This window comes from Poecilia reticulata, linkage group LG23 (assembly GCF_000633615.1).
Source record: "Poecilia reticulata strain Guanapo linkage group LG23, Guppy_female_1.0+MT, whole genome shotgun sequence".
NCBI lineage: Eukaryota > Metazoa > Chordata > Actinopteri > Cyprinodontiformes > Poeciliidae > Poecilia > Poecilia reticulata.
This window is the reverse complement of record NC_024353.1, coordinates 10,498,737-10,524,815: the sequence shown is the minus strand read 5'-3', so window position 1 is coordinate 10,524,815 and position 26,079 is coordinate 10,498,737. Positions and strand designations below refer to the sequence as shown.

The 26,079-nt window shown below is 40.1% G+C and overlaps 1 protein-coding gene across 4 annotated transcripts in view; it reads left to right on the top strand.

Moving 5' to 3' along the window:
* dock4b (dedicator of cytokinesis 4b) overlaps nt 1-26,079 on the top strand; it is a 177,383-nt gene that overhangs the window by 52,457 nt on the left and 98,847 nt on the right. For 2 of the 4 annotated variants that reach the window (XM_017302825.1, XM_017302824.1), the window contains exon 1: nt 3,101-3,354. The exons of 1 other annotated variant lie outside the window; for it this stretch is intronic. In XM_017302825.1, the coding sequence (XP_017158314.1) occupies nt 3,318-3,354 (37 nt within the window). In that variant the 5' untranslated portion in view covers nt 3,101-3,317. Of the gene's footprint in view, nt 1-3,100; nt 3,355-26,079 lie in introns of those variants that run through there. One more of the 4 variants, XM_017302826.1, reaches the window with a different exon arrangement.

The window sequence follows — 26,079 nt, the reverse complement described above, 5'->3', positions numbered from 1 at the left end:
ATCGGAAAAACCAGTAAGATTTACTACTTGGTGTGCCTTGTAAACCATCTGGACTTAGAAGCTAGTATTTCTTAGTTCTACTCCAGCAAAACCAAATGAAACGTTCCCCGAGGATGGAATTCGAAATTGGAGCTCCTTCACAAACCCGGAGTTAAAAAATCTGACATGGCTGCCAAGGTAAAAATTTTTTTTAAAAAGGTAGTTTTTGCTACTGCAATATATCCTATTGCAGTATTGGGCTGTTTGCATGCCAATAAGTCAGTTGTAGATACTAAGCAGAGGCAGTGAGTATTCCGTCAGTTTTTTGAGTGCATAAAATAAAGAAATACTTTTGTACTTGAGCTTTTATTGCTAGTAGAAGACAACTTATCATTGACCACAACAATCATCAAATGCTGTCTGAATTCATCTTGGACCTGGAGCACAGTCCGGATGATGGTGATGATTGGCGTAACGACCGCCAAGATGGACCCTTTCTTCTTAATTGGAATTCTCGCATCACGATGCGTCCTTGTTGGTTTTCACTTTTAATTCTTAAGATTCACACTTCAGAATCCAACTTTCTTACCACGACGGGCTGCATTTGTCCTGGCGTTCCAGCTCAGGCTAATCCCTTCTGTGTAATCACTTCTTCCCTTCTTTATCGCTACATTAAATGGGAAGCTTAACCATTCATTTGGCGATATAGAACTACCGCTTGTTTCCTCTTCATATACAAGAAAATGCACTCTGGCTTTAATCTCCTATCCTCTCAGGGGTGATTCCATGGGGTTCCTTGGCTTACTTTACTCCTTTTGCTCATGGTTTATTCATATGTTAAATGGAGCATTCCAACACTTGCAGCCTGCACCAATCACAAATATCAAAGCTATGGGATGTAGTGGTAAACCCACTGTAAAAAAAAAAAAAAGAAAAGGAAAATAATCCCACTCTGTAAGAAAGAATACCATGACAGTTACCTTAACACATGAATGAGGAAGAGCCTCAGGTTGCTTGCTTTTTCGCGGTGCGTCTGCTCACAATCCGCCGTACGAACTACAAAGGTGGGGTGGGTAAAGTGGACATGTGAGCTGGTGATGAGGCATAAAGAAACGAGTCATTTTTGACACTTCAAAGAATTTTAAACGCACTATCCGCCGCATGAGGAATGCAGAGAGGGTGTTTGTCAGGATCCTTTGTACTTAAAGGCAACAGCAGCTACACCCAGGTGATGCGAGGGGGAGCAGCAGCAGTAGAAGGAGAAAAAAAACCAGTTGTGTGAATTTGTGTCAGATGATTTTCATTTAATGTTTTCTTTGATATTTTAGTTCATTTCTCTGCTCCCTCATTTGAAAATTCCCATGAATTTTTCATGCACAGTTTGTCCCGGCCAACCGAATCTGTCCAAGAGGCTCCTACGCTATTCCAAGGTCATGATTTAAATTGGCACCATGATCCCCTATGCACAGAACACGCATTTTTCTGTCAAAATGTAAATCACTATATGTTTTATTTATGGCCCTACACAGCAACTAAAAACTTCGACTACGTTCACCCAGACGATCTAAAAACAAACCTACTGGTCACCTGATATGTGGAGGTGTAAATGCATAAAATGAAATTATGACTACAATTCCCAGAATGCTTTGCTATTTTTTATTTTCCTCTCGCCGCGCTCCCAATGAAGTTGCGTTAAAGTGCTGCTCGGAAATTCCGTATAGTCTACTATCATTTCAAGAAAAAGAGAGTTGTACTTTAAGAAATGATCTGGATTTAAGTAAAATTGTTAAGCAGGCAAATTCGACACATGCAGTGGATTCTAACTAAATTGTTTAGTAAATGCATTTCTATTCCGTTGCCACAGTCATTATGATAGTAAAACAGCAAAAGGTCATTTTCTGTTTTCATTATCAATCTGTTTCTAATAAGCTAATTTCCTTGTAGAAAAATGTGCAGTTTTCTCAGTAGGAACCCAAGTCTTGAACAGTCTGAGAATTTTAGATTTTGAACCAGAAATTATTTAAATGTTAAGGAATCTTTTATTGGATACCGATTTCAGCATTGCTATCCAGTGTCCATGTTTTCTTACTATACTTACACTACGGAGGGCCCATTCAGACAACTTGAAGTGAAAATGTTTTTGGCAGAACACTTTATTATAACTGCTCATGCCTGCTAGAATGGGAACTTTTAGTCTCAGTCTCAACTGTTTGGCAGCATTCTGTTTGTGGTCAAATGCTTTCTGAGGACTTGAAACGTATGTTTTGGTCTCGACCGACCAGGCTAACATCTTTCACGTTGGCCAAGTCACCCTTCTTCTTTTAGTGAGCTTCTAACAACTATGCACTTGTCCTCTCAGCAAATTCTACCACTTGAGCTTTGCATCTCTGCAGCTCTTCTATTGACTCCTGCTTCCTTGATTAATGCTGACCTTGCAGTTTTGCTATACCCTTAACATTTTTTTCAACCAAGGACTGAAAAATGTCCTTGGTTAGTTTAATCATGCAAGTTAAATCGTATTGAGAAAATAAATTCTGATTTGCATCAGACTTGCTCCAACATCATACTTTAACATGTGGATTGAATTTAACTTTGTATTGGACTTCTCATGACTTTCCCTGATCATTTTGGTGTTTTGTCTTCATAATGCTGTTTGTTCATAAGTGATTTCCTGTGAATCTTGGGTGCTTTTGCACAATGGGTAAATCTTGGCTCTTTTTATTAAACAGGTGTCTTAAATAGGTAGAATAATGTACTTGGACTGTATTTAGGTTTTTCCAAGTAAATGGGGCTAAATACAATAAAAACATTTTAGAAATACATTTTTTTCATGTTTAAATATTGAAAGCCATTCATTTACCTTTTGCTTCAGTATTATGTGCTATGCAGTGAGGTCTATGTGGGCTTGTCCCTTAAACTCTAAACATGGCTACTTTGACTTACGTGGTTAAACATACAAGTTTTTGCAAGGCAGAGTATGAGGCAGCAATGTTTTTTTTCCGCTTCCACCAACACATCAAAAGACCAATGTACTTCCGAAATCAAAAATGTCCTAAGACGGCCCCTGAATGCGGACTCAACTCGCGGTTGTCACGTTTCCCACAGACCCTGAAAGCGGCACGACTCCGTACCACTACGAGCAGCAGCAAGCAGCAGCAGCAGCAGCGACGGCAGCGGCGGTGTATGTGGTGGAGGCGACGCTTTCTCCTTCTGTAACCTAAACAATGACTCCTGCTACCGACCGGAGGAGAGCCCACTGATAGAATGCTTCACACACACCTAGAACCCGACGTTTCGCTGCTATTCCGTCCGCTCGCTTAAATGTCCCGAGCGTAAACATGTGGATACCTACAGAACATGAGAAATACGGCGTCGGTGAGTTTTATTATTGCACGTTTTTATTATTGATATTCTCAGTGAAACGAAAACGGTTGCCATATTCTTCTTGCTCTCACAAGTGCATCTGTGTGTAAATAAATGTGTGGATTGTGAACTGGATCTATGACTTAGGCATTGTGTTTTATTATTATTATTATTATTATTATTATTATTATTATTATTATTTATAAAGCATCATTTTACTGGGCTTTATGATTGAGTCTCGCATCGCAAAAAATACCTATCATCATTTTCTACTAGAGAAACCCCATAGTTTGATGCTTATGGTTGTTTTTTAAATTTGTATTTTCGCTGTGTTTTGCTGTGACAGTAACCGGTCAGCGTTTCTTTAAAAAAATAAATAAAAAAAATCAGTGTTTCTGCTCTTCTGTCTGTTTGAATGGGAACCCCGGCTAAGCTTCGGGCAGTCGCTGAATGTCGGAGTATTTCTGTACAAATTATCCGAGAGAAAACCCCTCGTAGATGGAGGAAAAAAGTAATTGGGAGGTCCTCGGTAACCCGGCGCGATCTCAGGGTGAAATGGACATGGACGCGTGGAGATCATGGTAGCAGTGTGTGTATGTGTATGCGTGTGTGTGTGTCCTCCACATCGCATTGTTCCAGACAGTCTGGGGATCACACGCTTCAAACATGCGACAACAACGCAAGCGATGCCAATTGTTGTTGCGACAATCCCGCCGGTAGACTTTGTCCTGTTGATGTGTTTGCGCGGATTTCCGTATTTGTCTGCAAAACCTGGTGCTGCTTATTGAGTTGAGGGTTATTGGGGGCGGTGGGGTCAATCAGGAGGGACACGAGTCTGTCATATGGACATTCCCTGGAGAGATCTGCTCCGTGGAGATGCTTTCCGTCAATGCATGCCTCAACAGTTTCATTCAAATGGACTCAATCAATGGACGGGAGTGTTTGCCACCTTACTAAAACCGATTTTAACTGCAATTTGTCACTACAGGATGATTATGGTTGGGGGGCTCATATAGTTTTGCGTTGCAAAGTGTCCCCCAAAATCCAGCACTTTTAACACCATCACCTGCAGTTTGTGAAGAAGGTTGAACCCAGCAGTTGTCATTGTCACTTGACCGCTTTGTGAAATGTTTCCCCTGGTGATTGTTTGCTTCCCTTCCCTATCCGACTTAAATCGCTGCACAGTTATGGCTTATTTGATCCTGTGCTATACACTCCTCTGGAGCCCACAACCTCTATATTTCCAGAGACAAATGGATTTAAGCCCATTTAGCTACTTAAACCCACACCCGGCTGTCAAAGTTCACTCTACTGAATTAAAGGAGGTCATTTATTTTGGAGGCTAAATAGTAACCATTGTCCCAAGTCTTCTTAAGGGTGCCCAGTTAATTGGATTAATTTTTATCCCCCCCCGTTTTGCACAATAACAGCAGTAAGACTCTTAATTGGCTGTGATTTATTCCTTAAGACGTGTTGGCAGCCACAGACTTCCTTTTGAGTTGTTTCTCTTTTGAGGAAGGAACAGCAGTGTTTTCCTGTTGTGAAATTCAGCTAGCATTATCCACAAGCGCACGCACACGAGCAAACATGACTAGAAGCTGCTTTATAGCAGAGAGCGGTCGCCGCAACTTTAAGTCATAAGCTACAGCATGTGAACTGGATGAAATCAGAGGGTCATTTTGTCTGGTTGGTGTCTGGAGAGGATTTAACTGATTCTGTTAGATCAGCTGAATCAATATGGACTGAAGAAGAGCTTTTCTGTGCTTAAGGAGCATCACGAGGGTGAAGGTTGAAATTTAAAGGGACGAGCTTATTTGATGATCCAAAGTCAAAAGCATCAATATTTGTGACCAGTAATGACGCATTTTTGTGTTGCATGAAATGGACAAATGATACTAAAACCTTACTAAATGGCACATTAGTGTACTGCATTAATGAGTCAGATTGGGACAAAACTGAGCGCTTTTCTTTTTTGAAGGGGAACTAAGAAGAAGTGATTCCTATTCTGCAATTCTTCGTATTTCAGATGAAGTGGGGAATTTTTTGAAGTCGAGAGCTGACTGGGAACACCTGAACCTAGTGTACTGTCTCTTTAGACTAGATTGACCTGGAAATGTTTGGTTTGGCATTCTGACTTTTTTTTTTTTTTAATACAGACTTTGAGTGTATCATTGTACAATTATTGGTACCGTTGCCTTCAACGAGAAGGTCCTTGGTTTGGTTGTAACCCTGCACATGCAGGGTTACAACATGCAAATGTCAAATACTTCTAAAGTCTAAATACATGAATGTTAGGTTTATATGGCTTAGGTGTAAATGTGTCCATGTGTCTCTACGCTGCCCCCTAATGGACTGGAAATCAATTTGCCACTGGACGTTTTGCGCCAGTCATGACCCTGCAAAGGTTTGAGTTAAAGAAAATAGTTAAATGGATCAGATATCACTCATCTTACTGTACGACAAAATCACTGATGCTCAACAGCCCTACTTAGGTTTTACCAAGAATAAGTGAACCAAAGTTAATATAAAAGTTGCTGTAGAAATCCCAATATTGTTATTGTCTAATGGTGTGACGGTGCATGCAAACTGTAGAATTATGGGCTACGCTACCCTTTTCCAATATAGCAAAGATTTCACTACAACCTTAGATCATAACTCGAGGTGTCTCCAGTAACCCATGCTATTACAAGACAAAAAAAATCAGATTACTGGATTCCAGACTGCTTATTTGGGAGGACAAAGCATCATACCAGTCCTGACCATCGATCCACCAGAAATCTCTGGAAAGAACAGCCAGTTCATTACAGTTTCTCCCAGGAGCTTGTACAACGTGCAACGTCCTTTTTTACGTTACACTGATCAGTAATATCTTTGCTCTGGAAATGGCGTGTTACTCCTTACGTCAGCCATTTTAAACGTGACTGTGATCTCCAGGTGCTTTCAACAAACGTTCTGTCCCCTATTTGACAAAGAATCTTGTGTTTTTTTTTGTTTTTTGTTTTTTATTCTCTCCCTTTTTTTTGATGGTTGAGTTTCCTTAGATCCTCACAGGAGCATTTGATCTCAGGGGCAAATCGGGATGAGCTCAGAACGCCTAATTGGGAATTTGCAGCGTTTGATGTCAATTTGACTTATGAGCAAAAACTGTGGCCCCCTGGATGACGGGAGCCAATGCCATTCATGAAATATGGATGGAGTCTTAGCAGGTTGATATCCGGATGCCCATTAGGTCATTAGTAGGGTAATTATTGGTTAATAAGATAATACAAGAAGGTTAGAAGATTAAAGAGAGATGATCTATCCGATTCTATAATTGAGGGGATGAGAGTTTAGACTTGGCAGTGCTTTGTATCTTTTCCTTCAACCCCATATAGATTGAGATTGTATAGGAATAACAAAAGACATCGTTGTGATATTGATTTGTGGTGACTCGCATATCCACAAATGTCTATAAGAATATAAAGAGCAGCGGGTCACAGATGTCACATACCCTGTGACTCGCTCACTGGCTACACAAACCACTTGAGGCTGCACTGTTACGTTTCGGAAAGATTAGACGTTCGACAGGGCAAAGCCCTTTTTTCCTCATTAAGGTCTTTTGATTCAGCCAATCAACCGTGTCATTGCTCATCAGAATTCAGACAAGTAATTAAAACATTTTTAATGAGCCTGTCCTGGATCCGTTCTCGCCCAAGCGGAATTCTTCGCCAGTGGTTGTGAAAAGAATCATTTTCTATTCATCTGTTTTCTTTTCTGCGAGTGCTGTGGCAAAACAAGCTAGGAGCATGAAAAAAAAAAAAAAAGAAAATGAGAAGGTTGCAGCATGATAGACTGCTCATGCTTGGCTGAGATAGAGGGCGAACATGAGGCCTCAGGCTTTCCTGCTCTCCCTTGGCTGACATTACGTCTTCCTCCCTTGGGAGCATGTCGCTAGTCCATGGGGTTCTGGAGGAGTGGTGGGGTGTGAGGGGTGTTTAGGGTGCTGGCGCGTGTCAGGGGTGGACTCATTGTCAGGTCGACTGCCTTGCCCTCAAATTCAACCCCTTCGTTATCCCCCCACTCCGCAGGGGATTAGCAGGTTGTTTTGGTTGGAGGCCCTGAGGCCCATTCCACCATTATACCCATGATTTCTTAATGCAGCAAACCCCAGGGCAACGCATGGGGGGATGGTGGGTAACAGGGGCGTGGCGAGGTGAGACCTACCAGCATGTAATTGCTTCATCTCCTTTTGTAGAGATGGAAGTCTTTCTCTGCTGTGTGTCTTGCCCACAGAGATACACAAACTAGCTTCACGTCACTAGAGAATCATTTAGCACATTTTAGGCTCCCTTGTGAATAAAACAGATCGGACAGTTCTCTGTTAATTTTTCAAATTCAGCAATCTAGTTTTATTTAAGCTGTTTAACAGTGCGCACTTAAATCTACATGGACGTGTGACGTACGACTGTCTTGACTTGTTTGTTCATCAGTAATTGACTTGGGTCAGCGAAGCAAATACCTCAAGAAAATGTTTTTTCTGCCACACTCATTCAGCATTACTACTCCTGTTTGTGTTATTAATATGTATTGTTTTATGTTTTTCATAGGCTCATTGGTTTATGTGACGCATGAAAACCATATGCTATAATTGTCTGTCCACATTCACGTGGTTTTTGAAACAAATTGTGGGTTGGGGGTTCTTAGCTGCATTTCCTTTGCAGTGGCAGTGTAGCATGCTCACAATAGGAAGATTGTGCATCATCTCGTAGGTGTATGGTTGAGTGATTACCAGTTAACCAGAATGCATGTAGTAATGTTTAATGGCCATTATTTCAATTTGATTTGACATAAATTATTTGTCTCATTTGCAACTCTGTTGGCTTGTTTAATTATAGGTCATGTTCATCCAACCTGTAGGTAGGTCATTTGTTTTATCAGCAAAATAAGAAAATCAGAAAACCAGCAAATGTATGAGTTTGCATACACATCAAATGCTTTTTAATTTGTGCATATATGTGAATGTTCATGCACATTATGTTCATGCACATAATAATGTTCATGCACATTATTATGTTCATGAACATAAGTTACTTTTGCAAAGTAACTTGCAAAAGTTACTTTAGCAATTTACGAATATTCCACATTATGCTTGTGTTAATGTTGGCATAATGTGAAATGTAATCTGTACTGATAAGGTAGTTTAAAGACGGACATCTGCACAAAAAAAGGCTGAATTAACAGACAATTGTGTACAAATTGTTCTGTGCAAAAATGAAATGCTTTGGTAATAAAACACGTATTACTGACCAAGGACTCCCCCCACCCCCCTTATGAAAATCCATTATAATATCGCGAGCCAGCAATCAAACAAGTATTGAAAAAAATGCTGTCAGTGTGATGCCCTCAATTTTTAAAAAGAAATTGAGGGTCGATTGGGGTGACGACTGACATTTGCAGCGAAATAACAGAAAATTGAGTTAAAAATAATTCAATAATCAAGAGTGTTTTTTAAAGGAAAATGTTAGCACATTTCTGTTGTATAGGAGAAGATGGAGGGAGAAAAAATGAGTATTTTGTTATAAGTTGGTGTGGGGCTGGATGATGTGGCTGAAAAGCTTATCACAATATAAGCGTTTCATATCAGTCAATATTGATAATTGTTGTTAATAATTTTGTAATTTTGTAAATAATAATTTTGTTGTAAATATCCAAAATGCTGCCAAAGTAGTGGCATGACCTTTCTTGTTTTATCTGCACTCAACGCCATTTAAAAAAAAAAAAAAGTTTAAACAGTTGTGAAGAACGGTGGTAAAACCTGCAAGCTGTTGCTAGGTGACAGTGAGTTAGTTGATGCAGCCAACGTTGCTTAGCTTGACCATGAGAGGTTGAGCAGTTAAATCCCTTCCCTCTGCCTACATCTCCCAGAATGCTGTGTCGTTCTATAGATATTGCTTGTGTGTCTGTTGGGATATATTATTGATTTGTTGCCCAACCCTGAGTTGGCATTATCGCTATTACACTACTGGTTGCAACAGAAAATGAGAAAAGATGTAACTTTCAAAGTAAAAACTTGATTTTTTTCTAAAAATGAGACGATTGTTTTATTTAATCATGTTTTTTTGTTTTTTTGGCATCGAGTTGGCTGATGCCTACCTTTGTTTTTTTGTTGCGAAGTACGTATCCCGCTATTTGCTCATAGTAGTCACTAGCATTTACATTTATTTGACAATTAGTCCCACACTGCTGTTGTAGACTAGATCTCAAATGCTAATTTGTCAGATGGTTTATGACTGTGTGTGGAAAACACAGGCCATACAGAACCATTGTTTAATATGAAGTGATTTACATCACTTTATTTTTTTCATTTTGCAAACTGTGATGCGCATTGATGTGAGATGCATCACTTTGTGAACAACTGGATTATGACTGACTTCAAACGTCTCAGTGAAAGTGTAGCCACTTACACAGTTCAAGTAATCTCATTGGAGCTTCATTACTTTTTTTTTTTTTTTTAAACAGAAAAATCTCTCATCTGTGTTGAAAAATCAGTACACTAAAGTAGGTGAAAGTTATCAGTTATAGAAAACATCATTTGGTTAGCATCCCTGAATAGACATGCTACTTTTGTTTTTGTTTTGTTTTTCCACGCAGCTTGAACGGCCAAACTGGCGGAAGTTCTCTTTCCTCAATATCGGTCTGTGATTTCTGTGTCAGAGATGTTAATGGGATGTGTCCTATTAGGAATTCAACCATTTAACTGATCAGTAGCATCCCTGCAGCGGAGGCAATGGAGGCATGCGCTACATGTTTGTGTATTTGCTGTTTGTGTGGGCCGAGGGAAGAATGACAGGCATAAATGAAGAGCGGCTGCCAGTGGCAATCACTGTGAGTGGCAGGTTGAGAGGAGCTGTTTATGCATGCAGAAACACTCGCTTTTAATTTTCTCATTTGGGGCACAAGACTCGTTTCCTGGACTGGCATCAGTTTTGGCTCGAATGCGTTTGGTTTTCCAGGCATCCGTGCATTGATCATAGAGGAAGTGGTCATTGATTTGGAGTAACCCAAAGCGCTAATGTGACCTCAAAGCACCATTTTAAACCTCATTTGGTGATGGCTACACGTACCTACAGTCTTTTTTTTTTCTTTTTTTTTACTGAAACAAATGAGTTTGCTTCATTATTAACATATTAATAAAAAGAGTTCAATCTCGGGGCTTTTGGAAAACAGACTCAGGCTTTGTGAGTCAACTAACTTGAATAGATTTATCTTCACAGTCTTCTCAATGCTTTTTCTTTTTTCTACCTTTTGTCAACCATATTTTTTCTTTCCATTTATGTACACTGAAAATATAAGCAAGTTCTTTAGCCATGACATTTTCTGACTTAACCTTGTTGTAGGGACTTGGTGAGTCTCTACAGGACAACCTTCAAATAAGCAATACACCTGGTGACTGTATAAACCCTTACATTGCCATATTATAACATTTCCCTATTAGAAATTTCACTTCATCAAATTAGCGTAAATAATTTCAGTTTCTCAATTGAGTAGCTGAAATTATTCACCTTTTTGAAGAGCTTCCAATGTACAGAGTTGGACCAAAGTCTGGATCTTGGTTCTCAAGTGTATTATAGATCGGACCCCCTGTGAATTTTCGAGCTGTGATCAGAGTGAATACCAGGATTGGTGTAGATGTGGGAGATGGAGGAAGAAGGGGAGACGAAAGCCAGTTACGACCTTAGCTGGGAGTTCACCGAGTTCTCCGAAGTCTGCTCTGATGTTTTTTTTATTTTTTTAGTGCCTTAATTAAATAGGAATCGCATTGTATTTCTCCTTTGCTCATCGGCTTTCTTTTCCCTCATGTTTTCTCTCCACCTCCTCTCTCTGGCTCGTTCTCGTAGGGTGAGCTCTTTACAGAGACAGCGGGTCGCACTGTGATGACCCCATCTTTTTTTTTATTTTTCCCCTGCCTCCATTGCCTTAGCTACTGCTCACCCGTTCCTGTTCTGTCTGGATTTTTCTTCCCTTTCTCTTCGTAGCCCACTTCCCAGGGTCCATGCTGCTGTCTTTTTTTTTCTCTCCCACCTTTATCTCTCTTCCACATACATCGTTTTTCTCACCCCCTCCCTGCTCTCAATCCATACTCACCTGTCCTAGAAATCCCCTGATGCGCTGTGTGTGTGTGTGCTTCATATGTGAATTTGCACACTCTATTTTGCACGCGTGTGTTCACGTTGGCCTCAGCAGACTACATGTCTGAAGATGATAAAACACCGTAGATACCCCCCTTTGGCTTTGGAGTAAAGCTGTAGATACAGAAGATCTTCCACATCCTTTTTTTTTTTACACACCTTGCTATCGCATCCTGCACAACATTTTTGCTATTTATTGAAATAAATTCTCAGTTGAGTTTTGAAAATAACCACGGATGTAAATTTAGGACATTTGATGTTTGAAGTGTATATTCATATATTTTTGTGTAGTAACGCAGTTGGATGGACTGAAGAGCAGAGTCTCCAACGCTGTTGGCTTTGACTTCACTTTCACAAGAAATCTTGTTTCACCTCTACAATGCTTGATAGATTGCTTAATATTTTCACTGAGTTGTGTGTGTGTGTGTTGCAGATAGGACTATGGCATATATAGGTTTCAATCTAATCAAGTCCGTTCCTTTATTGGCGCCCCCTTCTTTCTGAATTTGGTTTCAAAAGCTGCTGATCTCATAACACCTTGGCATTTATGTTTCGTAATTTATTACACCTGTCAATCAAACGCAATAGTGTGCAAATATTGTGCTATCCTTCGCATCTGCCTATTGAGGTTCTTTGCATTAGCATCTCTTGTGTCCTGTGTCCATACGGTATAACATTGCATACTTAGTCATAGGATTGACCATGAAAATCTCTCCCAGACTGCAGGTATGTAATATTAGTGTGTATTGACTGCGGGCTCTGGGGCCGTGGCTGTGACATTGATCGATTGTAGACCCCTCTCTGTCCTCCCTGAGATTGAACTGTTTTCACTTCTCCACCGCTCCCTCCGCTTCTCTGCAAAGATCACAGTGGGGAGGATCAACTGCAGCTTTGCCGATAACTCTCAGACCTCGGCTTCTGTGGGCAGCGTTATTACCCGCTCTGTGTGTTTTCAACAGTACTTCTTCACGTACCTCTGATATCGTTTAGTTGCCACCCCATTTGCACTTTGCCCACCATGTAGGTCTGTACATGCGAACTGTTTGTTTCCTGCTCTTCGTGAGCTGGTGGTCTGGCCTGTCAACGAGTCAACCTGCTGCAAGTGATGGACTGGCACACTGCCTGTCCCCAATACTCTTGTTGCCACCCCCTCATTTCCTGTCACTGACCAGGCAGAAATGCCACTTTGACATCAGGCTGACTAAATAAAGTTTTTTTTTATTATTATTTTTTTATTGCTTCACTTTGTTGCGCGTGTCCTTTTTCACCTAGTTTAAGAAACCCATCTGTTATATTGACGGCAAGATTGATTCGCAGATTGAAACTGACTTACACTAAGCAGGTTATTGGACAAATGACTGCTTTGGTCGTTTTCTTTTTGTTCTTTGTTTAGATGCAACATTTGGATTCAATACTGTGAAACGAGATTTCCTAAACTAAAAGTCAGCCGGCGGCTCTATGACTGACTGCCTCCTCTCATTTGAACAGTTCCCATAAATTCCTAAATAAATCGTGTGGGTGTAAAGCATTATTGCCTCAGAGAGTCTGTTTAATTCATCAGGTTTACTAAACCCCCAACTGTGACCCAGTTCACTTTTTACATCTCTTCCCATCAGCCTTCATCGGGGACTCTTACTATTTGGAACATTTATCCACATCAGAGGAGAAGCTCTCCAACCACACAGACGGAAAGCGAGTTTTTAGTTAAAGGGTTTAAATTAATAACGATCGATGGTAATAATGAAGAAACGCCGACAAATTTGAGCTACTGGTTTGTCTGTAGGGGAAAACCACGAGTCATTTCCTGTCTGTCATTGTCGATTTAACGGGGGCCTGTTCAGTATTCTCCCAACAACAGCAAATGTTGGCATTGGGGTGTGTGTGGGGGCAGGGGGGGTGCAGGGTGGCTTTGTTTGTGTTCCTATTTTGGAAGTTGCACAAGAAGGTTTCTTTTGTTGGTTCAGAAGGTCTGGTGTTCTTCTGGCATTTATCCCTTCTAGCTGTAGACTATTTTTGAACCTTTCTCCTGAAAAACATCCTTAGTTTACATAGCGATGAACAAATTTGTCAGCTGGTCTCGTTAGAAGCGTAGCAATCCAAAAGTCTGATGCCGATTCTTTTAGTTTGCGGCCTGAGCTGCCAATTCTAACTTGGGTCAATTTGAGGTTTCCTTTTAAGGTGCTCATAACAAAGAAAACTGTTCAAGAATGAAGTGCTTTGCTTGCAAAAAAAACCCCAGCAAAATGAAAGGTGTAACAAAATTGTAACTGTTTTGATATATCAGCATTTTATTTATTTTAATACAATGTGAATTAAAGAACAGTTAGATCGACTTGTTTAGACTTAAACACTTATATGAACAGAAACTGTCAAATGTATGTGTTGGTCATTATTCTGAGCCTATTAATGAAAGTTAACCCAATTTATATCACTTGTAGATTAATGGATGCATAAATAGTCTTGGGATGGGTCCTCAACTTTTTGCCTCTTTTCCATTTTGGCCTTTTGCTGTTTTCAACCCGACTCTTTTTTGGATCTAAGATATTTTAGATAAATGGAAAAACTCCTTTGTACCCGCAGTAATCATGTCCCTAAATGTGTGTATTTTATATTTCTGTATGTTTGAAATTCCTGAAAAACAAAATTTCCCCTTGGGACAAGAGAAGAACTGAACTGAATAATTCATCCATTCATACCCACATTAGATACATTTTGTATTCACCTCAGGGTCTTTTTTTTTTTAACCCAATTTAATGATGAATGGCTTAAAGTTTCTCCATTTATTTTATTGATTGTCTTCTTCCAGGAAATTTAGTTTTGGGATTCCAATAAAAAAAAATAAAAAAATTTTTTTTCAACTATTACAAAAAAATCTAAACATTTTCAAAAATACAAGAAATATAAAGTATATTTGGTACATCTCGGATAAGTCACTGATCTACAGCTTTTCACCCAATGAAAAAGAGAGACAAAGTGTCTATTTACATATTTTTGGCATAATCTATCCCCATAACTCCATAACTCAATGGTAATTGCTGGCTTCCTGCTGTCAAAGAGGCACACTGACATGGGGCATGTTCATATTTTCATCAGTAGATGAATGTGTGTTACTTCAACAAAGTGAAGCAACAATGTTTGATCAATTTTAGATGTCATAATCATAGATATCAGTTTTTCATTTCTTTTTTTAATTAGAAAGTCAAGATGTTATTAATACTTTTTGGGAAAACCTGACCACTGACTTGCCAGAACCACAGGTTCATTATTATACATTCTCTTAGTTAATATACCAAGTAATTATTAATACCGTGTCTCTGAAAGACCAAACTCGTTCGTAGTTTGATTATTTTTAGCTTTATGTTTTGCTCACAAACTAAATCAAGTTAAATTTTTCCAAGACTAGTGAAACTTTTGACTCGGGTTGTAATTGGATCAGTGCAGACTGTGTTCCCAAACAAGACTCCACATTTTACGTTTTCTATATGAGGGAGTGAAGAAAATGTCATTTTAGTCATACCACTGTTATTGAAGGTCAGATAATGGCAAAGATGCGTCTGAGCTTCACACCTACATACATGTGGGTGTGAAGCATGACTAAATCACATGCAGTATGTATCTTACAGTAATACACATGAATGCAATGCTTTGCTTGTCCAATCCCAATAAAATGCAACCATATATCAAAACTAAAATGTATGTTTGTTCAAAAAAAGCTTGGTAAATGTTGCATTTAGAAGCCCTTCTGTTTTGACATTGAACTCTTCCGGTTTTACTCATTTGGCAGAATAATACTTGGAAAGGCATTCTGGATCTTCCTGCTTCCAGCTGGCTCAATATCCTCTAACTCAACACTAACTTCATTTTTAAATCTTTTAAAAAAACGAAAAAAAAGTTACTTTCTGTAGTGGCTTCTATGTTCAAACCTGTTCTTAATTTTTCCCATGATGCATAGTTACTGATTTGAGACCAGATTAACATTGATTATCAACATGTTGCTTGTGAAATTATCCTAGACGCTGATTTTGATTTTTGTCCAACTCATTGATCTGTTAATGTCCTATTTGCCTTCTCATTTTGAACTTCAGCCAGTAAAGAGTTCATTTAAAAAAAAAAAAAAAGCCTTTGTCAGTACTTCTTTATCCAATAATAATCCGGCTAATCCTGGCTTGAACATTTCGATTTTGATTCTGAACACACATTCTTGGCTTGTATTTTTCCATCCATCATGACCACCTTGTGCGAGTGGCTAGAGTGCGTAGAGAGATTTGCTAAAAACTGCAAATGCCATTTGTTTTATCATTTATTCACAATTTGAGATTTTATGACAAACTTACTGAATTTTGCACAGAAAATGTTTGAGCAAACACTTGACTTTTCTCTGAAACAGGTGGAAAGAAAGTTATTAAAGCAGAGTGGGTCATTTTGATAGGGATGCTTGAAACAAGGATGCTTTCCAGCCCTTGTTTGTCCAACAAGTTCTTCTTGTTGAAAACAAGAAGAAGAACTTGCTATCTTGTTTATAGCTTGTGTTTAATAGGGCTGTATAAATAAATCGATTCGGCGATATTAATATCGATACTTTCCGCCCTCGGAAAGTATTGATTTTTCATCCGCGAGTATCGATCCGTTAAGCCATAGGGGTCCATAGCCTTATAGCTCTTTTTAACGTCTAGTTTGTTACAGTGTAGCAGCAAGACTCCACCTCCCCAGTCTCACTTTCAACTTGAGCTTAAAGTGCACATTATAAACTACACACCAGTTTTTAAATTGTATTGTAGCTCAACGTAGCGAACGTTCAAGATTACATAACAGTTTTTGGTGAATAAAAAAAAGAAAAAAACGTTTTTGGTGAATAAAGTGGAGTAGACTTGCTAATTGTCAGATGACGGAAAACGTTGAAGTATCGATTCTGCTTCAGCTCGGAGTCGCGTTATAAGCAGAGAGGTGATGAAATACAACAGACACTGACAGGCCTCTGAGTCTGCCTTTCTCTGAAGAACTACTGAGCGGGAGGAGACAGCCAGGTGAGGAGAAACTGTTCTTATCTATCGATTCAGTATTTTTATCATACAGACATTAGGCTGTTGTTGTGCTATTAGCTGCTAGCTAACAACTTTGCTAGCAAAGCTAGATAACTAAAATGCTTCTTCCCTGTATCTTTAATGATATCAGTCATTCTTTAGTATCGCTTATGCAATAAGGGCACATTACCCGTCCAAAACTGATCATCTCCATAATGAATATATGTCCGATCTTCTAATTTCCTTTGCTGCATAATGTATATTTAATTTATTCTAGCGTTAGGTAAATGTATCTTGAAGGAGAATAACAATTAAATAACAAGGATATTCATTTAGAATTAAAAATAACTCACCGTGAATTACCATGATAGATATAATGAATGTAATAAAAGTTTGTTATTAATGAAGGGGAAAAAACTCAACCCAAATTTTAAGTTGGGTTGAGTTGAGCTGTATAATATTTTTGGAGCTCCCTACAAATGATTTACTCCTAATTGTTACTGGGGAAATATGTCATTTTATTGTAAGACAATTTAAAGATAAATTTAAGGTTCGCAGAGAATGCAGTTAAATTTTTTTTCCCAATTATTCAATGGGGGGAAAAAAACTAACTTCAGTTAAGTAAAATAAAATTGTAATCAAAACTTTTGGAATTGTATTGATTCCTTTTTTAAAAAACAAATCGTTTTGTTTAAAAAACTTTTTTAAATTAAATAATTTTTGTCTTGTGAACATAAAAAGTTATTTGCCAAACATAAACTTTTATTTTCACACATCAGAAATCTTTTGTTGTGATTTTAGGCCCCGCCCACGACGTCATGTGAGAATCAAATGCAAAACTTTGACTCCAACAGAAACTTAGAATAATAAGAAGAGGTTTCTGACATGCACAAATAAGTTTGTTTTGCAAAAAAATTTACTTCATGAGACAAATGTGTGATTTAAATGTTTAAAAAGTTTTTTAAAGCAAAACTCAGTAGGCTTTTCTCATGGTGGCATACATTAACAATTCAATTTTTGCTTTTTTTTTGTCTTTTCTGCAGTTACACATTAAAGTTTGATGCAGCTCTGCTTTCCTGAATGGACCATCTTCATCTCCACTGCATAGATTACAGAACACTAAAAGGTTGCATTGTGCCCTTGTTTATATTTTTAATAGTGTAATTCTGGTCCAGACATATTTTGTCTGAACCAGACAAAATATGTCTGATTTACATATCTTGCTAAATTGCGGGTTTGAATATTGCAATACAAAATACACCTGCAGAAAGAAATTACTAATAAAATATCTTACATAGTTGTATGCTCTGTATAGAGATTTCCCTTAGCTTTGATTGTATATCTCACAATTTTGTAATTTATCATTGTTTATTAAACTCTGAAAGCTGAGAGGCTTTGTTAATATTCTATGCGGCTTGATGTGCCCCTTTTTTTTTGAGCACCTGCTCAAAAGTGGTCTCTGCACGGCCCTGTTATTACTTATAGTCTACTTCACTCTTACTTATATTTTATTTTTGATTCCACAGTCATATTTTGTTTTTCATAGTGTCAGGACTCATGTTTCAGAAATGGAATTTCTGGAATGTTTTGCAAAGTAAATATTTTGATCTGAAAAATGTTATGTTTTGAATGTAAGGTAAAACATTCATTCATCCACATACATCCAGTTTTCCCTAAATCCCCCCGTGGGGTGCCCCCACAGGGGGTAACGTTTCGGACGAAACGTTACTCCGAATCGTTCGCCAGTTGAACATTTCGGGAGCGAGCGGGTTTACGCCCCTGGACAGGTCGCCAGCGTGTCACAGGGGGGAACATATATAGACAGACAGGACAAACAAGCATGCACACACACTCACACCTGAGAATTTAGAGGGACCCCAATTAACCTGACAGTCATGTTTTTGGGCTTGTGGGAGGAAGCCGGAAAGCCCGGAGAGAACCCACGCATGCACAGGGAGAACATGCCAACTCCATGCAGTGAGACCGGTGCTGGGAATCGAACCCACAACCTTCTGACTGCAAGGCAACAGCTCTACTAACTGTGCCACTGTGCAGCCCGCTATAAACGACCAATTAATTATTTTAAATCTTAGAATAATTACGTCATGAGGTAACACGTGACGCAGCTCGGACTTTGTGACGTGTTTGACCCATTCCATTCTGTTCTATGTGACAACACCGCCCTCTGCTGGTCTTGTTTTGTTCCTCCTACTCATGGACTTTCACTGGCGACATTCTGTAAAGTCCTCTCCGCTGTTCTGATTTGCTTGATGACTTTTTATTGCCCCTTTTCCACCGGCTCTACTTCAACAAATCGGCTCGGCTCTATTTCGGAGTGACCGCGTTTCCGCCGGCCCAACTTGGCTCTGCAGCAGGGTGCCGCCTCCTGGTGGCGGAGGATGTAGCGCCGCGTGCTGTGCTTCGTTGCATGCGACCCAGAGGTAGCGTTAGCGGAATATTTCCCGTTTAGACCGTTTTTTTTTTTAAGCGACAAACATTTAAAGCCCGTCGGTCATTTGACAGCTTGTAATGAGCACCCTCTTTACTCTACACAAAGAGTTCAACTAAAATCAATCAATAAAAGAATCCTTTCTGAATATCATCTCATGGACGCTGAACTAAATGCGTCTTTCTGACCGGGAGCTGGCGGCGTGTTGAAGAGTTATGGACCGGACGCTTTGGAGCGTCTGGTTAGGAAGCCCATTCAACAACTTTGGTAGAAACAGCGCGTTTAATTTCAGTCTCCATTACATACAGAACAGAGAAAACTAAAGAGAATGCAATGTTGAATCCATTTATAGTCTAAACAGAGGAGCCGGCAGTTTATCTTGAGGAAATAAATGAAGGTGCACAAGTTAATTAGATCGTAACATGCGCAGTGCGCTGCGGCTGCACAACCAACGCGGACGATACCGCGCTTGCAAAGAATTAAACTTAACTCACCCAGTGGCTTTAATTAATGGAGCTGAAGTGAGCGGCGCTCAGAAGCGCGGTAGACATAACATCTGTCTGTTTTGCGTGAAACCACGCAAAAATAATAATAAAAAATAAAAATAAAAAATCCTCGCACGCCCGGGCTGCATCCAACTGCCCGATGAACCAGCGCAGATTTCTCTGCAGATACAACCAGGAGGAATTTGTAAATCTGTGCGATCAGACCACAGCAGGTGAAGTGTTGGTAATTTAAGTGGAGTTGTAATTTCATTTATTTTAAGTTATTGGGGCCATAGTCAGTGGTTTTTGTCACTACGGAGAAAAAATTAGATGCATTTATCTGCTTTATGCGTGATAGGATCTGGATACACGATTCAACTGGGTGAATATTAACTAAACCCAGGCACGTGCAGAGGTGGGGAGAGCTGGGGGTGCTTGAGCATCTGCCCTTTTTGCTCCTTGCCCCCAAGTGCCCTTTTGGTCAAATTTTTTTATTTTTTTGGTATTATTATTCATTGTATATGTCACATTTTTGTAATTTATCATTGTTTATTAAACTCTGAAAGCTGAGAGGCTTTGTTAATATTCTGTCCTAGAATGCGGTTAGATGTGCCCTTTTTGTTGTTGAGCACCTGCCCCCTTAGTGGTCTCTACACGGCCCTGGTTGATAACATCCGAAGTGGGCGCGCAGCAGCGGCGCTGTGTTTTGAGCAGGAAGATGAAGAGGAAAAACCCCCAGCTGGAATCAGCTGGGCAGTGAGGATTTCCATGATAACAATGGCTGATCTATCATTTTTATTAGCAACAGACAAAGAGTATCAGAGACTGAGAGAACTAGGAGAACCTGGCAGTCTGAGAGGCAGCTACTCAGAGATCCAAGCAGGGGAATAGCGGCGCTGCATAGCTGCAGGGAGTTGATCACTACGGGGTGAGGCGGAGCCACTACTCTAGCAGTTAGAAGAAAGCATCTTACAGCCACGGCTAACTCTGGGAGCCAAGCTAGAAAAGCCTTTTTCCCCATAGTCCAAAAGACTGCATTTGTGGCTGCATTTTCCCCCCCAAATGCAGCCACAGTGTCCAAAAGAAAAAAACATAAGTGCAATCATTTGCATATTGAGAGTCTACAAAGGCTGATAATCTCCCCACTCTGCTCCTGGATTACCATTTAAACTTTTGAGTTTTATGTCAAATCCACATAAATTAAATGACAGAAACTAATTCTCTCACTGCATCTTTGATTCATTTTGTACAGCTGCAGACTGTTCGACTGTCCAATCACAGTCAGGTATTGTGTAGTTGATGCTTTTAATCAGTTTTCAGTTAACTAAATTCAAGTCTGTGGAACACAAAATGTCACTAAAATCACTCTGTCCTTCTAAAATCTTTCCGAAAATTGTAAAAATGCACTGAATCGCATCGAATTGTATCGCTCAACAAATATTGTGATGCATATCGTATCGTGACCATATCGTATATCGTATCGTGAAATTATTGTATCGCTACACCCCTATTGTTTAGCTATAAAATTCAAACGGATTGGTGAGTAATACCAGATCAAGATGTAGTTTTGTTTATCTTCTAAGAAAGGGAGAAAGGGGGATGGAATCCTTCCGATTAAGATGAAATCCTACTACGTACTGCTGTACAAGTCAGTGTTCTGTGAAAATATTTCTGTAGTTTTAATCTCCTTGCCAACCCTAAAGCTGGATTTAATGTTGCTACAGGCATTGGTATCAGTTCCTTTGCTTCCTGACAGGTTTGCCAAAAAACATGTTTTGATTGGCTGATCTTGCCCCACTGTTGACCAGAAGCCTAAACTCCCTCTGAACATCCACCTGGTGCCCCCCTCTTTGCCTCCCCACACCAGTTGCACCCTCAGGGGAAGGAGTGTGAAGAAACTATAAGCGGAAAGTAGCGCAGCAACTGAAATGGATCCCCTTTGTGTGGATGCAAAAGGAGGAAATGTGATGGAAACCCCCCACTGTGGGAGTCTTTGTGCATGGAATGGCAGCACTTGGATTTGGGTGATGACGGAGGATGGACAATCCAAGCAGCTGGTTCAGTACTTCAAAGGAGCTGATGGAGGCAAAAACTTATTTTCTGTACGCAACATGAGCTTCAACTAGAATCCAGATGACTTCTATTATCTTTGTTGGTTGTGTCCGTTTCACTCTCAAGGACGTTTCAATTTTAAAATAGCATTATATCGTTTCCCCAGCAGTAGTCTCCCGAGTAAATGGATCAATAGTGGAAATCTTTTTCTAGATCATGTGTCACCCTGGCTATTTATTAGCAACCTAATGACCTATCAGTGGTCTCATTGCATCTTTAATGCTCATCACAGAGACCAGTATTATATTCCAGCCCTCCAGGACTTCCAGCATACTCTCTTTTTTAAAGAGGGATGCTTTTGTTCTCTTATTGTAACGTAAAAGACTGGCTGAAGAGTGTCTCTTGCTTTTGTAAATTGAATCCTTCTTGATTTAGTCTTCAAAGCACTTGCTGGTGCAGTTTTATGCTCGAGAAGTTGGGTGTGCTTGTAGAACCATCACCCTTAAAAATGACATTAGCTGTTTAGTAGAAGGAAGCACATTCTCTACAGCCAAGATGCATGCTTAAGCGGATGCCCATGTTCAAGGGGAACAGAGCATTGTCTTCCTTCCTGTCTTTCTCTCACTTCTGTCTGGCCAGTCTGCTTTGCTGCGCTGTGCTGACATAATGACTATGGGAGTGCTAAAAATACCAATGCACAAATGGAGCATGTGTCACTGCTCACATCTGTGACATATGCTGCAGGAAGGGTGCTGATGCTGCTTTCGTGTCTTCAAGCAGCAATTGAACGTTTGGGCGTGTAGCTGAAATGAGACGATCGGGTTGTAACTCAAAAGTCTACGGGTAGAAAGAGGGATGTGGGTCACTCATCAGCTCCCTGTTCTCCGGCTTGGCCCGAGTTCAAAGGTTAGTGTGGTAATGGAGGTGATTGAACGGGTATGTACCGTGCCATTGATTTTTGTAGGGTAATATTTCCAGACACCATCAGTGCTGATGCGTCACCCATAAACTCATCCCAGTCCTTCAGCTGGACAGCAGCCATAATCCTCTTTGCACTGGCTGCCCTAATGCACATGTAACCTTACCATCACCACCTAGGAATACAGATTTGGCAGTAGTCTGCCTTTTTTTTGTTTTATGTTTATAGTAAGCAAAATTACACATACAATACCATTTATAGATGGAATAATTGATAATAAAATGGATCCTTCTTGCATCTGAAAATCGTCCTGCAGAAAAATTAAATCTTCTTGAATTTAAATGACCAATCTGCAACTTTTTAATCAAGCATCTTTTACGTAAGCACAGTTTGGCACACGTGTCATTTTCCACACTCATATAATGGATGAGGGATTATGTCTTTCCCAGACTTAAGCTAAATTCTTGCCTTGTGTGTTTGCACCATACATGGTTAAAGCTTAGTTTAGACACCAGTTAACAAAATATTTCTAAGGCAAAGTTTGAAATCTCATTTCACATCCATTGCTTTTTAAAAGCATGTTCTCCTATTGTCAAGAATAGTCAACTAATTGGCTGTATTCCTATGAGCACTGGTTGATGATTTGTTAGACAGTAATGCTACTGTGCCAGAGTTTATCTCTTTGACCCCAGTCAGTTGGTGTCCTTATTTAATCCAGAAACGTATGTCTGAGATGTAATTGCTTTGTTTCATTTTATCCTGTTCGAAAGATGGTCAGGCTTGGTTAGTTTTGTTTTTAGTGGTTAGAGCTATTTAATAAACTTCCAGCAACTTCTCAGCCACATTGAGATCCAAGCAAATGTTGTCTTTTCAACCCTGCTTATATGTTGCAAAGGAGAATTGTAAAGCAGTCCTTGAATGTTTGGTGAGACAATTCTGTGGGGTGGCAGTCGGAGTCATTTTCTGCTACATGCCAAAAAAAAATCTTTTTTTTTTTTTTTTTTGCAAACTGACTAACTTGTCTAACCAGGAAACAGTTTTTTGTGTGAGCACTGGTTAATCCTTCAGTAGACAGTAGTGATTTAATGTCAGGCAAATTTATTATGAGAATCTGTCGAAAGAGAGCTTGATTCTGACCGGCTAAATATTCTGAATTCATAAAGCTGTGTAAAACAATGTGTGGCCATCTTGTATGGATGCCCCTTACCCAGAGCTCAGCCAGGTCGTTCATCATCTGACTGCACTTTGAGAACCTTTGGCGAATTATATTTCTTAGGGAGCAATTAAAACTGAAATTTACCAGTGGCAACTTTTAATATAGAGTGTTTCAAATTATTTACATCCCCCACGCTTTGGATTTCCTCTTTTAGAGGCTGCTTGACGAGGAAAACGAAGAATGTTAGGGCAGAGATAAACTGCGACAAGATGTGAAGCGATATGGGTAATCTGGAGCCAGTGAGGCAGAGAGAATGTGAGAGTTGATGGGCTGTCAGCTGTCAGTCTGCATGGACTTTCTCCTCAGAGATGCACCGCTGATGCTGGCCAAGCACCATGCCGGTGGGTCTCTTGGCCCCTCGCTGTGCTTAAGTAACTCTCCCTGAAGCTCATTAGCATCTTTAGAAATCTCAACTCTCCCTCAGGGAGTGTTGGGGATTGAACCAGCACACAAATGAGGCTACCTATCTAGTTTGTATATCCGTGTTCATCTGTAACTGTGGGAGGAGAAATACAAAGATGGAAATTAATCACCCTTCCCGTTCTCTCATCTCTAGTTTCCCTTCAAGTTCAGGGGGGCCCCTGCCGACTTTTTAACTAGTTCTGTTTAATTACAGACAGCTTTAGAGGATGCACATGACTGATGCTGACCTAAATCGAAAACTGGGGCATTTTCTCCTCATCACCCCCCTCTCTTACTTCCTTACTCTACTCTATTGATTCCATCTGTGTGGACCCACGCGTGAGCAAATTAGCGAAGCAGGTCCATCGGTTTGACACCCTGACCCTCCGGTGCCGCTGTCGGGCTTGCCCCCTGTCCCTTTTTACCTTGTATTTGTATCTTTGGCCACAGCTACTTCTGCTGCCCAATTTATTCTAAAGGATGTGAGGGGGGAATTGGGATTCTCCTTCGTTTGAGATCCCTGACAGGGACAAGAGCCATTATGGAGCAAATTGGAGAGCAGCCTCGTGGTCCACACTTGTGTGTTAGTATTAATGGATGAGATCAAGGGAAAGTGTGAAGCAGCTCCATTGAGTAAAAGAAAAATTCAAAGCAAACAGAGAGATTTTTTTCTTTGTGTGTGTGTGTCGGATATTGCTTAATTATTTTTCATGTTGAGGGACTGTTCAAGGGGAGCATCTCCCCTGTGTGGTTCTCAATCACCGTTGCTCATAGCATCTTTGCATCCTACGTGGTTTGCTTTGACAACCACAGCTACTCGTCTGCTGGCCTTTTATTTATTTTTAATTTAATTTTATTTTTTTTTGTCCCCGTTTCCTATTTATCCGAATTTAAAATTCCACAGGCTCTTTCAGGAATAATCCCCTCTTGATCCACCGGTGGCATTCAGGCAGTCAGGGAAAAATGGTCTTGATGACAGCTGAGCCCCTCAGCCTCACAGGAATGTTTAACCATGTGCGTGCGCAAACATACACTCACACAGGCCATACAGTCACTCACAGTGTGTGGTTTAGTGGGCATTTCATTTTAAAGGTCGCCACTGTATGAATCAGCTGCAAGCATCCACCCGCCCATGTTGGCTAAATTACTCTTGTTTACATCGGCAGATACAAAGAGTCTGCCCACTTCTTTTTACTATTTATATAATCCCTATAGTTTGAGGAGAGATGACTAAAGAACTTTAGAGGAAGGATATTTTCCATCATCACCAATTTGACATTTTGGAATCAAGAGATTTGTGCTTAATGGTTTGTTTGCGCTCTATTTTTAAGTTGGAAACTATGAGCAACTTGGTTGTGGAATAGATTTTTTTTCCTGTTTTCTTTTTACAGAGTTGGTGTAAAATTAGTGATTGGTACATTTTTGAAACACCTACAAAGCAGGATGTCTCAGGCTCCTTACCTCCCACATATGCTGCGTCACTAGAGAATGCTTGATTTCACACTTTTGTTTTTTTGTTTTTTTTAAGTTTTCAGCATGACCTTCTTCTCCATGATAGGAAAGAATGTGAAGCAGTTCCCCTCATAGTAACAGACACTCCCACTTCCAACTCATATCCGTCTTCCACATCTCGTTTCTCATGGAAAGCAGGATGGGTATCACATGGGAGACGCGCGCTTTATTTTTATTCCGAGGCTCAAGTTAGGTGGCAGATCCCGCTCTTGTCGTGTTTTCGGCTCGGTCATGCCTCACCGCTGTTGCTGTCGTGTCGCCGTCAGCTCGGCTCTTTTGTCGCCAGCCTCTCACATGGTCGCCTCTGCTCTTCCTACCCCACTGAGCTTTGTGGGTCTTGTGGCTGAGCTTTCAGATTTTTTTTAGCCCCGTTGCCTGAAGCTCAGTGGTGCACACTGTTGAATGCCTTTTTGTTGGGTAGGCTTTTAGGATTATTAACTGTAAGTGCGACAATTTTAAGTTGTTATCGGGAGGTGTTACATTGCTAGGATGCACGTTATCATCAGACGAGAC